The 13238-nt window shown below is 47.7% G+C and overlaps 1 protein-coding gene and 1 pseudogene across 1 annotated transcript in view; one reads left to right on the top strand and one right to left on the bottom strand.

Annotated features, from left to right (window-relative positions):
* The window catches only part of LOC123112301 (cyclase-like protein 3), a 5182-nt gene extending 3244 nt beyond the window's left edge, over nt 1-1938 (top strand). Inside the window, exons 4-6 of the mRNA XM_044533251.1 lie at nt 325-422; nt 880-950; nt 1579-1938. Of these exons, the coding sequence (XP_044389186.1) occupies nt 325-422; nt 880-950; nt 1579-1704 (295 nt within the window). The 3' untranslated portion in view covers nt 1705-1938. The remainder of the gene's footprint in view (nt 1-324; nt 423-879; nt 951-1578) is intronic.
* Nucleotides 1939-2293: 355 nt separating this feature from the next.
* Nucleotides 2294-4640, bottom strand: LOC123112300 (7-deoxyloganetin glucosyltransferase-like; annotated as a pseudogene).
* Between the last annotated feature and the right edge of the window lie 8598 nt (nt 4641-13238).

The raw sequence follows: 13238 nt of genomic DNA, 5'->3' as shown, positions 1-13238 counted from the left end.
AAAGTGCATAATATTCATTGACCGATGCCTTGGCGTGTATTTTCAGGGCCCACCTTAATCAATCTGGGAATATGTAAATGAATGAGCAAACCAGCAGAACCAAGAATTTTTCCCTATATCTGGCTTCCTTCGTCCTAATCATGTGCTTTTGGATTCGTACAACCCCTCAATAGTTTTCTCTATAGAACATCTTGTATCCTCTATTTTAATCCATTATGCAATTTCTTGAATTAAATTACTGCACCAAGTGCTTTACTATGCCGAACTGTAGAGCGGAATGTGATAAGTTGGGAAAGTGAATTCAGTGAAACTGTTGGCATGTAGGAACCTAATGTGGAAGAAAGAGTTTGACACAAGCTATGTGGGTTTTATGAAAGATGGTGCCCAATGGTTGGTAGACAACACGGATATTAAGCTTGTCGGTGAGTTCCAACGAGCTTTGCATCCTTTTACAAGGTCCTTCATTGTATCTATGACACTATAATATTTTACTTAGTTCTGTATGCAACTATGTGGGTCTGCATGTGTGTGTCATTGGTCTGAAATATAGTGGTTTCTGTTTGCACCATTAGCATTTTGCATACCTGGATTGGAAGTGTCATGTTTTGACGCATCCAGTGCCCCACACACCATGCACTCTGTCATTCTATAGCCCCTGGACCATGGTCTCATTATCATTGTATTCCTTCTGCTCCATCCAATTCCTTTTTTCCATATGTGTTCCTGTTAGTTGCTCCTTACGCATCAGCCCTTAAGTACAAACTTCTACATCTTGGACAGGTTAAATGATTTGTCCTGCATTAACTCTTCTATTTATATTTATCTCTTCACTTTTATTCTCAAAAATAATATTTAACTTTTGTTGTCATGTTTTTGCAGGAATAGACTATTTGTCCGTTGCAGCTTTCGATGACTTGATCCCTTCGCATTTAGTTTTTCTCGAAAACCGGGTACGAAGATACTTCTTTGGAGTAATTTTGTTTCGTTCATATTTACTGTATTTGATTATGTTTACGTTCTTTTCTCTCTTTTCTTATTGTACCTTCTGTTTTTGCCCTGTGCTCCGAACTTCATTTTCCTTGTGTTTCCAGTAATCTGAACAAACAGTCTCCAACAGTAACTTTAAACAAAGAATCGGATGTTCACTAGTAAAATGAAGAATATTTGAGCCGTATTGTCGATATTGATCCACGAAAGTAGTGTAGTCCTTACCAAGAGCGGCGTGATTAATGATTCGCTGAAGGAGGTCCTTCTATGTTACTAGGAGTACTTCCCTAGATGACACTCCTCTTCCCTACCCTCGATGGATTAGGACCGTTAATATTCCTGGTTGAGCTTCTAAATTTGGGGTCAGTGACAAAAAAAACTGTGGCCTCTCAATATGCCCGTTGGCTCACATTGATCAAACAAGTTTCGAAGAGGCCAGCTAGAATCTTTGTACCTGTGTTCTTTCATATGGAGTATTACTCCATGCGGGTACTTGGCACTAGCCACCACGCTAGGCATCCTACAGTTGATTTCTCGAGACGGATAAAACACCATATACCTGATATTTTGCTGTTCTTTGGTTCCATTCAGGATATCATTCTTGTGGAGGGCCTCAAACTGGAGAATGTCATACCTGGGATATACTCGTTGCATTGCCTGCCACTTCGGTTGCGTGGAGCGGAAGGTTCGCCGATCAGATGCATCCTTATAAAGTGAAGACATCTGTATCCTGCTGCGATTTAGTTTGATACCGCAAGAAAGCTTATAAAATAGAGATGTGTATAGTAGCAGCAAAGCCCCATCTTTGATGGCAGAGGAGTGTTGTCATGTCTTGGCGCTTCTTAAGGAGCGACAGACGACCGGGGATGCAAATGTGTAACCTCTAGGCCTCTAGGGTGCCCTCCGAACCTTTAGTTCAACCAAATAAATTAAAATACACAAATCGCATCACCTTGTTTAGTTCATTTGATTGAACTAACGAAGTAATGAAGGTCGGGAGAAATGAACCTGGGTGCCATTTTAAAAACAAAGAAGATTATACTAAACTAAAGGATCAAATTTACTTTCTGGCTGTTCCATACCTTCAATTTGTCTCATGTGCACCCTATATGCGAATAATGATTTGTAAAAAAAGTTAATCATTTTGGAATCAAACATGATCAAGTATTGTATTCGTATAAAAAGATCCGCTAAGGAATGACTTTCATGGTATTCTGGTAAGAAAATAAATAAATCAAGACGCTATATACAAGTACTATTCACGTCATAAATTTGTTTTATTTTTTTGCATGAAGTCAAAAAGAATCATTTTTTGGCCAAACTTTTTATACGAGTACAATACTTGATCATATTCTATTCCATAAAATATGAAAATACCAGTCTTTAAGGTTATATGCTTACTCTACTAGACATCGAAGTCGCGAACCAACCTGTGGTTGGATGGTTAGAAGGACTATGGTATCCTCAGCCCATCAGGGTTCAAATCCTGGTGCTCGCATTTATTCCTGTATTTATTTCAGGATTTTCGGCGATGTGCATTCAGTGGAAGGAGACGTTCCCGTCAATGACGAGGTGCCTATGGTGACTTCGTAAATTTCAAGATGATATGCCGGCTCGGTCTTTCAAATACCAAATGAATCATGCTACATTGAAGAGTGTAGTTGGGTGATCACTATTGTACTTACTACATAATGGATCACCTAACCCATTAAGTTTCGACAAAGAGATTAATCTTGGAGAAAGATGAATCGAAAGCACAGCCATGGCATGCTCCCCTTTCATCGAACTTATTGCCGGTGTAGACCAGGCACGAGCCTGCTCATAATCCCGTAGTATCACTGATCTTGCTAGGTTGCAGAGCAAGCACCTCATTAACCACCTTCTCCAGATTTACCCAAGATGGCCCACCAGGCAGTGCAGCCATGGCAGCCTTCTCCTTCCATTCCATGGCCATTCTCTTCATCTCCTTTCCCCCGTCTCCTCCCATCACCTCCTTGACGGCCGCCTCCACCTCGCCCCTCTTGACATCGCCGCCGATCTCCACGCCGACGCGCCACTCGGAGCAGACGTACCTCGCGTTCGTGTACTGGTCGGCGCCGAAGGGCCAGCACAGCATGGGCACCCCGGCGCTGAGGCTCTCCAGGACGGAGTTCCACCCGCACTGCGTCAGGAACGCGCCCGTGGCCTCGTGCCGGAGCACCGCCTCCTGCGGGCACCAGCTCGTCACGTGGCTCCTCGCCTTCGTCTCCTCCAGGAACTCCGGTGGCAGCACGGCGGCGGCAGGGCCGTCGCCGTCGCTCACTAGATCGTCTCTGATCACCCACAGGAAGTCCTTCTTGCTGTTGGCCAGACCCCACGCGAACTCCACCAGCTGGCTGCTCGTGAGCGTCGCTATGCTCCCGAAGCTCACGTACAGCACCGAGTCTGGCCGCTTGCCCTCCAGCCACTCTAGGGAGGCGTGGTTCACCCTTGACAAGTTTGATTCTAGTGTGTCGACCACGCCGCCGCCAGAGACTTGGCCGAGGAGGAGCGGCAGTGGCCCGACGGCGTAGGTCGGTGGCAGGATGGTGGACATGGCCGCCATGGCCTCGCGGTCGATCTCGTCGAAGGTGTGGAAGATGATGGCGGACGGAGTGGTCCTGTGGCACGCCATTGCGTTCAGGATGATTTTGAGTATGGCGTCGTCGGGGTCCGTGGTGCGGATGAAGCTCGGGAAGTCTCTGAGGCGGATGTCGCTGGGCATCCCCGGCACCCAGTCCACAACCGTGTCGTCCAGGTATCCATTCCTCAGCTGCTCAGCCTCTGGTTCTCAAGGCAAGCACATCACACTCAATTTGTAAGGCCTTTTTCCGTAGCAAAAACAATCGATCGATGCATGTATGTACCTTTGAGGGGGACAATGCCCGCATCCACGAGCCGCTGCAATTGCTGGGACGCCATGAAGGCGAACGCGCTCGTCGTCCAGAAGGTGACGCAGCGAAGGCCCATCTTCTTGGACGCATGCAGGACGTGCTCAACGTCGGAGATGACGCAGGATGCGGGCGGGAGCAGGCCGGAGACGAGGCTCCTGAAGTGCGGGACCAGGGCCTCCGTGGTGGACAGCAGGGCGCCCATGTCCTGCGACGCGTCCGCCTCGGACGGGGGCAGGCCGTTCGGGACGGCGGCGAAGCGGAACCCGGGGACCCCCGCGAGAGCGCCGGGGCCGCGCGACCGGAGGAGGCGGCGGCGGTTGTGCTCAGTGTGGACGAAGGTGACCTGGAAGCCATGGCAACGGTGGAGGAGCTGGGCCAGGCCGAGCGCCGCTTCACATGGCCCTGCGCCGGGAAAGGGAAGAACACGGCGTGACGCTGGCGCTGCTCCGCGGTCGCCATGGCCGCTCCAGGTGCACCTGCTCACTGGAAACTAGAAAGAGAGGTGGAGAGGAGGGGTGGTTAGCAGCAGCGCTGAGCGGCAACATCCATGATGATACGAGGTCACATTTAACGTGGTGCAGCTCTGTGGTGCTCCAGCTGCGTACGAGGTCACATTCACGAAGGTAGTACTGTGTTCTGAATGCCTGTCTCCCAAATTGTGTCGTCGGTGTGAGAGCATGGTTAATAATATAGCCGACTGCTGGCTATATGATGTTGCCACGTCACATATAGCTAAGTTTATAGCCGACAAATACAATAGCTGAATATTAATATGTACTACTTTGTTGTTACATGACCCATCTTGTTCTCTCAGGCTGGTCATAGTGGGAGTAACATAGGTAGTAACATAGATGCCACATAAGCAAAATTGGTGATGTGGCAAGTAGTTAATGAGGAGAGAGGCAAATAGAGTAACATAATATGTTACCATCACATAGCGGTTTCCAATGCATAATGAGTCTACAAAGTAATAAATGAAGGCAACTATGTTACCACACCTATGACACTACCCACGGAGTCTAAGTTACTCTCCACTATGACCAGCCTCACAAAGTTTTTAGGAGCACGTGCTACAGCCGGCTGTTAGAGCAACTTCAACGGGCCGACCCAAACGGATAAACTTTTTATCCGTTTGGGTCGGCTGCCCGCCCGCCGTCCGCCCTCTTTTAGATTGGGTCGGCAGTGCGCCCAATGGGCCGACCTATTTCATGACCGCGCGCGGGGAAAAGCGGCCTAGCGCGCGTTTTGGTGCTCCAGTGCGCGGGAAAGCTTCGCGCGCGCGCCATGGCCGGCGCTGGTCATAAGAAGGCGCTCCCTCCACACTGTCCGCCGCCCACTCATCTCGCCCCCTCTCACTAGCCTCGCCGCCTCTGCGTCACCATGTCAATGCGCCGCCTGGGCGCTTCCGATTTTCGCAGAGTCCGCGAGCGCCGCTCCGGCGCCTTCTCATCTGAGATCTGGTTTGGCGAGAAACGCCTCATTCTCGGCACCTTCGACACCGCAGAGGAGGCAGCCCATGCGCACGATGCGGCGGCGTGGCGCCTCCTTAGGCCTCGTCGGGATATGAATTTTCCTGATGTGTCGAGCCAGCGGGCGCAGGATCTCGCGCCTCTCCCGCGGCTTTTCACCGACGAGGATCGTCGTGTCCACTGGAGGCGGCAGCGTCGCTTCGCCATCGCCGAGATGGACGTGGAAGCCATGCTGGGGTGGCGCGAACGCTTCCCGCAGGACGTCGTTGACGAGCGCTAGTTCTACAAGCAAAGGAGGACGGAGAGGGACGCGAGAAGGACGGAGCGAGCTGGCTATCGAAAGGACAAGCGTGCGTGGAAGCAGGCCGCTCAATTAAAACTGAAGCTACGAGAAACGTCGGGTTGGGACTTCGAAGACGAGCAGTATGCTGACGCCTACATTCAGACGTTGGAGGAGGACATTACCGAATCGGAGTCGGAAAGCGACGAGTAGTTGGTCTTTTCTTTTATCTATGTACGCTAGAACTATCTAGAAAGAATTTCTTATTTAACACTATTTTAAATTCCGTTTCCCTATTTAACACTGAAGAAAAATGTCTTCTCTATCTAACACCAACTTTAAATTTTGTTCCTAACTAGGTAAATGCCCGTGCATTGCAACGGGACATACTATTATAATGGTTTAACAACAATCATGAGGCACTACTCTTCTCTTCTTATTTCCTTCATGTCCCGGCCTTTCTAATTCAGACTCATCATTTCTGTCAATGGCGGCATCCGGCTTACAATCCCCCTCCCTCAACCACCTGTCATACACACACTTTATTTTCCTTGGATAACAGCACCTCATATTCAGCTTCTATCATTGGGCACTTGCACTTCCTAAACTATCTTATCTGTAGTAGTTGGACATAACAACACGTCAGTGTAGCCAAAAGAATCTCTCTCTCATCGAGCAAATAAGCATAGAAAATGTCGTCTCATCTCTCTCTCACTCCTTGCTAGCAGTAGTAGTTGGACGTAACAACACGTCAGTGTAGCCAAATGAATCTGTCTCTTATCTCTCATCGGTCTCCATCGCCGCGGCGCTCTTGGCCCGCTACAGCATCGTGCTCTTCTGCCCCAGCGGCGCCCTGTCTCCCTTGCCAATACCCACTCCAACACCGCCCACTATCCCTACGTCCCCTAGCCTTCGCTCGTCGTGCACGAGCAAAGGAGTCAAGGACACCAGCACCCCGTCAAGGTATAGAGGGAAGGAGCAGGACGACATCCTCGTTCAGCGCTGCCGATGGCAGCACGAAGGCGCGCGGGGAGACGCCCTCGTCTAGGGCACCGCTTGGAGGCGGGGCGGCTCGACTGGGGGAGCACGCATGCTCATCTCTGCTCGTTCACCACGTCAATCCCATCATTGCAAAGAGAGGGAGCATGGCCTCACCGATGTGCACCCGGCGGAGAGAGTTGCTGGGACGGAGGAGGGCGGGAGGGGGGCCTGTGGAAGCTTCAAGGGAGAAGAGATGGGTATGTGTGGCTGCTGTGCTTAGGACGAGGAGGCAGCGCCCATGACGAAGATGGGAGCGACAGCGTCAAATCAGATCGGATTGGGGGACTGCATCCCTATAATTTCGGACGCGGTGAATGTAGGCGTGGGGAAAAAGAGGTCGACGACGGGCGAGAGACGCACGGGCCTTTGTCTCGGGCCTTTCTGGGCCTGCGCACGCTGGCAACCCGGATAACAGAACGAGCGCGACGAGCGAAGGCTGGACGAAGATCGTCGCCGCTCGCGACGTAAGACGGGAAACGGAACCTTCCGTTTTTTTAGGTAGTAGAGATATGACACTTTCGTTTATTTTCTGACCTATGACACGTGAAATGACAAATTTACCCCTGGTTTTGGCTGGAAAACTTCTTAAGACAGGGTGTGGTGGGAACGGCGAAGGCGCAGCGGACAGGAGCGGACCAGTGTTGCTTGAGCCCGTGGTGAAGTGTCAGTTTTAAAATGCCAAGTCGATTCACCCAACCAGCGCACGTACGTGCAATGCTAGCTCAGAAATACATGCAGCTTGATTAATTTTTCCCTAGAAGCAGAACGTGCTTGTCTGTAGCCGCGTATGTACGTACGTACTTAGCGTTGAGTCTTGCTTTGCCTGTGTTAGCTTGGCGAATAGAACAAACAGGTCGAAGAGATTTGTTGGTCATGTCGCTCCTGCATTTTTTTACACTTCTCAATCTTCTTTTCTGTTGTACAAAGCAGTCTTGACGGTGCTTATATACACGTCTATGCACTACGAAAGACTTGATTGGAACTAGAAAACCTAAGTCTAATATAAAGAAAATGATTGAATAGATGTCTGAGGGCAGAATTGTCATTTCACGTGCCATTTAACACTATTTGCACAAAAAATGGATGGAAGTGTTATATTGAGAATAAAATTTAAAGGTTGTGTTAGATAGGGACGAAATAATTTTTCAGTGTCAAATAAGGAACAAATTTTTTAGACAGTGTTAAATAAGGAATTCTCTCAACTATCTATGTATCCTTTTTTATCGGAAAAAATGGCCGGCGGCGTCGGTGACGAAGCAGGCGGGTGAGGGTGTATTGTTTGATGTGGAGAGGCCAATGTGCCACCGACCAGCGGGTCCGGGGAGGAGAGAGGGCGAGAGCGCGCGCGTCCGTCTTGTGTCCGCGCCGACGCAAATCCGGCTCAAAAATGGGCCGGGAATGGGTCGGCAGGCGATCGAAAGCAGACGCGCGTCCGTTTGGGTCGGCGCGTTGGGCCGACTTTTCTGTCCGCGCCGACCCGAACGGACGGCGACAGACGAAATGGTTCGCCCCATTGGAGTTGCTCTTAAGGCTGGTCATAGTGGGGTAACATAACCGGTAACATGCACTTGGGACTAGCAAACATGCTTATGTGGCACACAATTAAAGAAGTGAGTGAGGGTTAGAGTAACATAGGTAGATACCGTATCATATTAAATGTTATGCTACTTTGTGTCATGCATGACAATAAATATGATCATCTATGATACTACTTTATGATACTATGCACTATGGAGGTAATATCATACACTAATATCATGATACTAGTCTCTACTCCTAATGGAGCAGTTGGTAGTCTCGCTTCCAGGTTTTTTTTCGTCCCACCTCCCATGGTTTTTTATACCTCCTCCCACCTTTCCTGGTTTTTTTCCGTAGATTTTTTTCATCCCCTCCCCCTACTTCATCAGTTTATTTTTGCGTCACCCTCTCACACAACGAAAGAAATCTGAACAGATCAGAACTTTCCATACTGGCGCAAGTTATTTAGTAATGTAGAATCAATCATGAACAATCTCTAAAGATCAAATCTGAATTAATTAACCTTACCTTAAATCACTCAATCACATTAATTAGAAAACAAATAATTGATTTTCAAAAAAATCGCTCAATCACATTAACCTTAAGTTAACTCATGGATGGTAATCAATCTCCAAACAAAGGAAACAATACATCGAGGGAGCAGTAAATAAACTCCCTTTCTTATGACATGTATATGATCTTCCCTTTTCTCTCCGTTGTCGAGCGTTCTTGATTCTCGAGGCCGATGCTTGGGCTGCGTCACTGGGTCGCGACGGTGTCGGAGGACAAGGACGGCGAGGCCGGGTGCCGCGGCCGGTGAAGGGGGCAAAGAAGGGCGACTTCCCTGGCCCTGGCCGTGGCCGTGGGAGTGGGTGCGGTGGAAGCGGCACTTGAAGGACCCGGCATGTGTGGCCGGCGCGCAGACGCGCTTGGAAGCGGGCCCGTAGCCGCCGGACGGCGCCGACGCCGACCCGGGCCACCTCCTCCGCGTATTCTTGGAGCTGTGGCTGGCCGATTTACATGAAATTAATTCCCTCAGTTGTGGTGGAAAATATAATACACATAGTTCATATTGTTATGCACTAGCGTGTGTGTGTGAAATAGATGGATTATGGTCCCGTACCCAATAAGATGAATATGTGTGTGTGTGTGTGTTAGAGAGAGAGAGGGAGCGGGGGAGAGAGAGTGAGGAAGAGGGAGGGAGAGAGTGTGTGTGTGAGGATTTGATGGTAAAAAAGGTCGCCAATGTCACTTGATATATATGAGAATGCTAATATTCAACTCTTAAAGTTAATGTGGCCCGTTGCAACGCACGAGCGTTCTTCTAGTATATGATACTCATTATGACTAGCCCAACTAGTAGCCTGCTTCTCTTCTCTCACCTCTTCTCTCTCTTCCAACTAAGTAAAAATATAATATTTAATGTCTTATAACCCGCCTACATCACCTTATTGTACTCGCTCTAACGGTCACACGGTAGATAGAAATGCATGGCCGACTGTCCGGTTCCATCATCGCAGCTCAAACTTGAGTGCAGGAATTAAAACTACCAACTGGCCCAATAACACAGTACTCCCTTCGTTTCGAAATACTTTGTGGGTTAGTCTCGGGAAACGGTTTTCAGAAATTTTTGGATTTTTTTCATCTGAAATTTCCAAACGAAATTCAAACTGAAAAAAAAGTTGCATCAAGATATATGCTCCCTCCTTTTGAACTAAAACATATTCTGAAACGGAGGGAGACACAAACTGGTTCATGTCCAACGGGTCAGCGTGATTCTCCTTCAACTGGTTTTTGTGTCGTGTGTTTTGCAGTTTTTTTTTTGAATATATTAACATAAACGAAACTGCCGTGCACACGACAGTTCCTGGCCCATATGTAGACGACGCTGGAATCGAGCGGAGTACAAATGCTCGCCAACTGATGGTGGCCGTAGCATGTCAGCCGTAAATAGGCCGCTGTCTTATCGTTCGCATAGCAACGCTCTAACATAAAAGGAAGTTGGCAAAAACTGGATCCTGCAAGAGCTCCAGCGAGATGAGTTACGCGATGTGACAACAAGCCACAAGATGGCACAAGTGCATACGAGTGCGATTTGGCATTAGCAAGACGTTTAAAGGGCCGAACTTTTATAAAATTTGGCTAAATTTGTATTTAAAAATATCAACAATCTACAATATCGAATAAAATGTAATACGAAATAATTGGATCTGATGGTATTGATTTAGCATTGTAATGTTGATATTTATTTCTAAATTTGGTCAAACTTGACAAAAAAATTACTTATATAAAACAAACTGCTAATTTGGTGTTCTTGTAAGATTACAATCACACAAATGTTCCTCCGAACTCGTTCATGTATGTTCTTCTCATCTGTCCGGACCAGGAGGAGGGAGAACTACGGATCAACATTTTTGGTGAGTCAATAAGGTTATTAAAGATTTAGGTACTAGAGTTAGGGTTACAAAAAAGATACAATTTCTTACTAAAAAAATCAGTTGACTTTGTTCTTCACACTTAACTTGAATAATGGAATATACATTTTGAAATTTAAAATGAAACAATAATAAAATCAGTACGCTAATTAATAGAAGATCAGTACAAGTTTTAGAAAAGTAAAAAACATAAATACAAGAAGCTCTCCCTGCATATGGTTGTGGTCCAGTCAAATCAATTTTGCATTTTTTTAACTTTTCTGTTAAAAAAATAGCTTTTAAGGCTGATATTTTGCTTATAGGATATCGAGACATTACTAATTTTATCTTATATATACATAAGAAGTTCATCCCCACTACATGATTTATCTTAACATGCAAGCTGTCCACGTCAGCAGATCAGCCACGTCATCATTCCGTAACCGGCTTATAGATGGGCCGAGGAAAAGATCAGCAGGCCACCTCAGCGATCAGTTACCAGTGTTACCGGAGGACCGAAGGGACGCTCACAGTGGTACAGAGTACAGAAGGACCTCCCTCCCGAGTCCGACCCACCTTGCTATGCTCCAGACCGTCCTCGCGCCTGCGGCCTCCGACAGATCGGAAGCGGCCATCACGGTGCGTCCCCACTTCCAGCGGGATCGAGAAGGAGCTTGCTGGCCTCCCTCGACCTCCTCCTTGATGCCATCAATGCCTGCAAGGCTGCAAGATCCGGAGGAGCTCCCTCAAGCCGTTGTTGTGCTCCTGGCCCTCATCGCGTCGGCGGCCTCGGGCGCGGCTGATGTGGCCATCGCCGCGGCGTCGCCGCAGCCCCGGTTCTAGCGGGATGAGCTGGACAAGGAGAGGCTCGCTTCGCCACCGCCATTAAGGCCCGCAAGAGCCATACCAGCGCAGTCGATTCAGCCTACGCGCATGTTGCTGGTCTGCATGGCGCCCTCGCACAGCCGGACTAGGACAGAGCAAACGCGGCCTTCCCCGCCCCCGCGCCGGCCTCCGTTCCAGCGGGATGTCCCCGAGAATGAGAACCTTGCAGGCATCCCTCCTCGGTGTCGCCATCAATGCCCAAGGTACGTGTATCTTACTCTATTCTTCAGACTTTTCAGACTGCAGTTTTTTCTCCCTGACATTTCTTCAGTTTCGTCAGACTTCTACTACCTACCATCAACCATCGTGTGTCACACTTGCAGAGTCCTGAAGTGTAATAATTTCTTGGCGCTTGCTGGTAAGTAGCTCTCAGGTGCTTTCTAGCTTCAATAGGGCGAGGACGGTGACGTACGGACTGGACTACAGCAATACCACTTCTGCAATTGAAGCCCTGTTGTCCTTCTGTAGATTTTACTTTCCTCACACCAAGTACACAGTCCACTGCTTCAAGCCCTGTACGGCCCAATTCTAGAATCATCCTACACTGTTTATCTTCTCCGTTGCCATCTGGGACCGGCGAACAACCTCAGCGAAAACCTTTCTGCTGCAGGTAATTAATGCATGACGCTCCACTTCCACTCCCCACTATCTCAACAAGAAACTGATGGATCCCCATATAAAGTGCTTACCCCGCTTATACATCCTCCAGTATAGGTGGATGTTTGCCATAGGGCACTCATACTTGCCGCTGGTGAACAACTCCCTCCCCCGTCATCCACATTCGGACATTCCCGATGACATATTGCCGGTTGAGTCACAAATTCGGATCTCTTCAGGTACTAGATGACTTGAATGCCCGAGCCATAATCTTAGTTGTTCTTCCCTCGCTGCATACCCATGTGTCTCAGATTTATGGTTCCTATAGGTATATATAGTTCCCATCCATTGCTAATTTTTAATTTTGTGTGCTTGCTAAACATCTAAATTCAATTTGCTTTACTGAATGCATAGCCTTGCATGACATATTGCCTGTTGAATCACAAATTTGGAATTCTTCAGGTGTTGGACGACTTGGATGCTCAGGCAGTCATCTTCGTTGGTCTACCCTCACTGCATACCCAAGCGCGTCAGGTACACATTGTTCCCATCCATTGCTACTTCTTCATCTTTGTGTACTTGATTAATATTTAAATCTAATTTAGCTTGATCGAACACATAGCCTATTCTGGATTTTATTGCTTGATCCAGATCTGAATTTTATTTTGCTTGATTGAAGAATATATCCTGGAATTGTATCTGCTTACCCTATCATGTCCATGGTGCTACTAAGGCCACAAGCTGACTACTACTGCCTTCAGACCCGCATTTCTCCTTTTATCTCATATATGCATGTGCGTGACATCAAATATTTGGTTCTCCTTTCTGTTTTGGGATTCATTCATGACAGTGTTTATCAGTTCGATGCTGAACAATCTATTAATTTGTGATGCTCCTCCTGGCCTATAGGTATTGGACTAAATGTTGTTGCGTAAATTTATCTCGAGCTGATTTGTCTGTCAATCAATTTGATACTTTGTATGCCTCCTGTATTTTTATTGAATCGAAGGTTAACATAGTTTCATGACTTTTATGTGTTGTTTGCTGTCCCCTTACAGGAATCCTCTCTGTTTTATTGTAGGTTAATTGGCTGCTACCTTCTGACCGACCAACGTTGTTATTGACTAGCCTACAT

This window comes from Triticum aestivum, chromosome 5B (assembly GCF_018294505.1).
Source record: "Triticum aestivum cultivar Chinese Spring chromosome 5B, IWGSC CS RefSeq v2.1, whole genome shotgun sequence".
Lineage (NCBI taxonomy): Eukaryota > Viridiplantae > Streptophyta > Magnoliopsida > Poales > Poaceae > Triticum > Triticum aestivum.
This window is presented reverse-complemented; position numbering and strand designations above follow the sequence as displayed.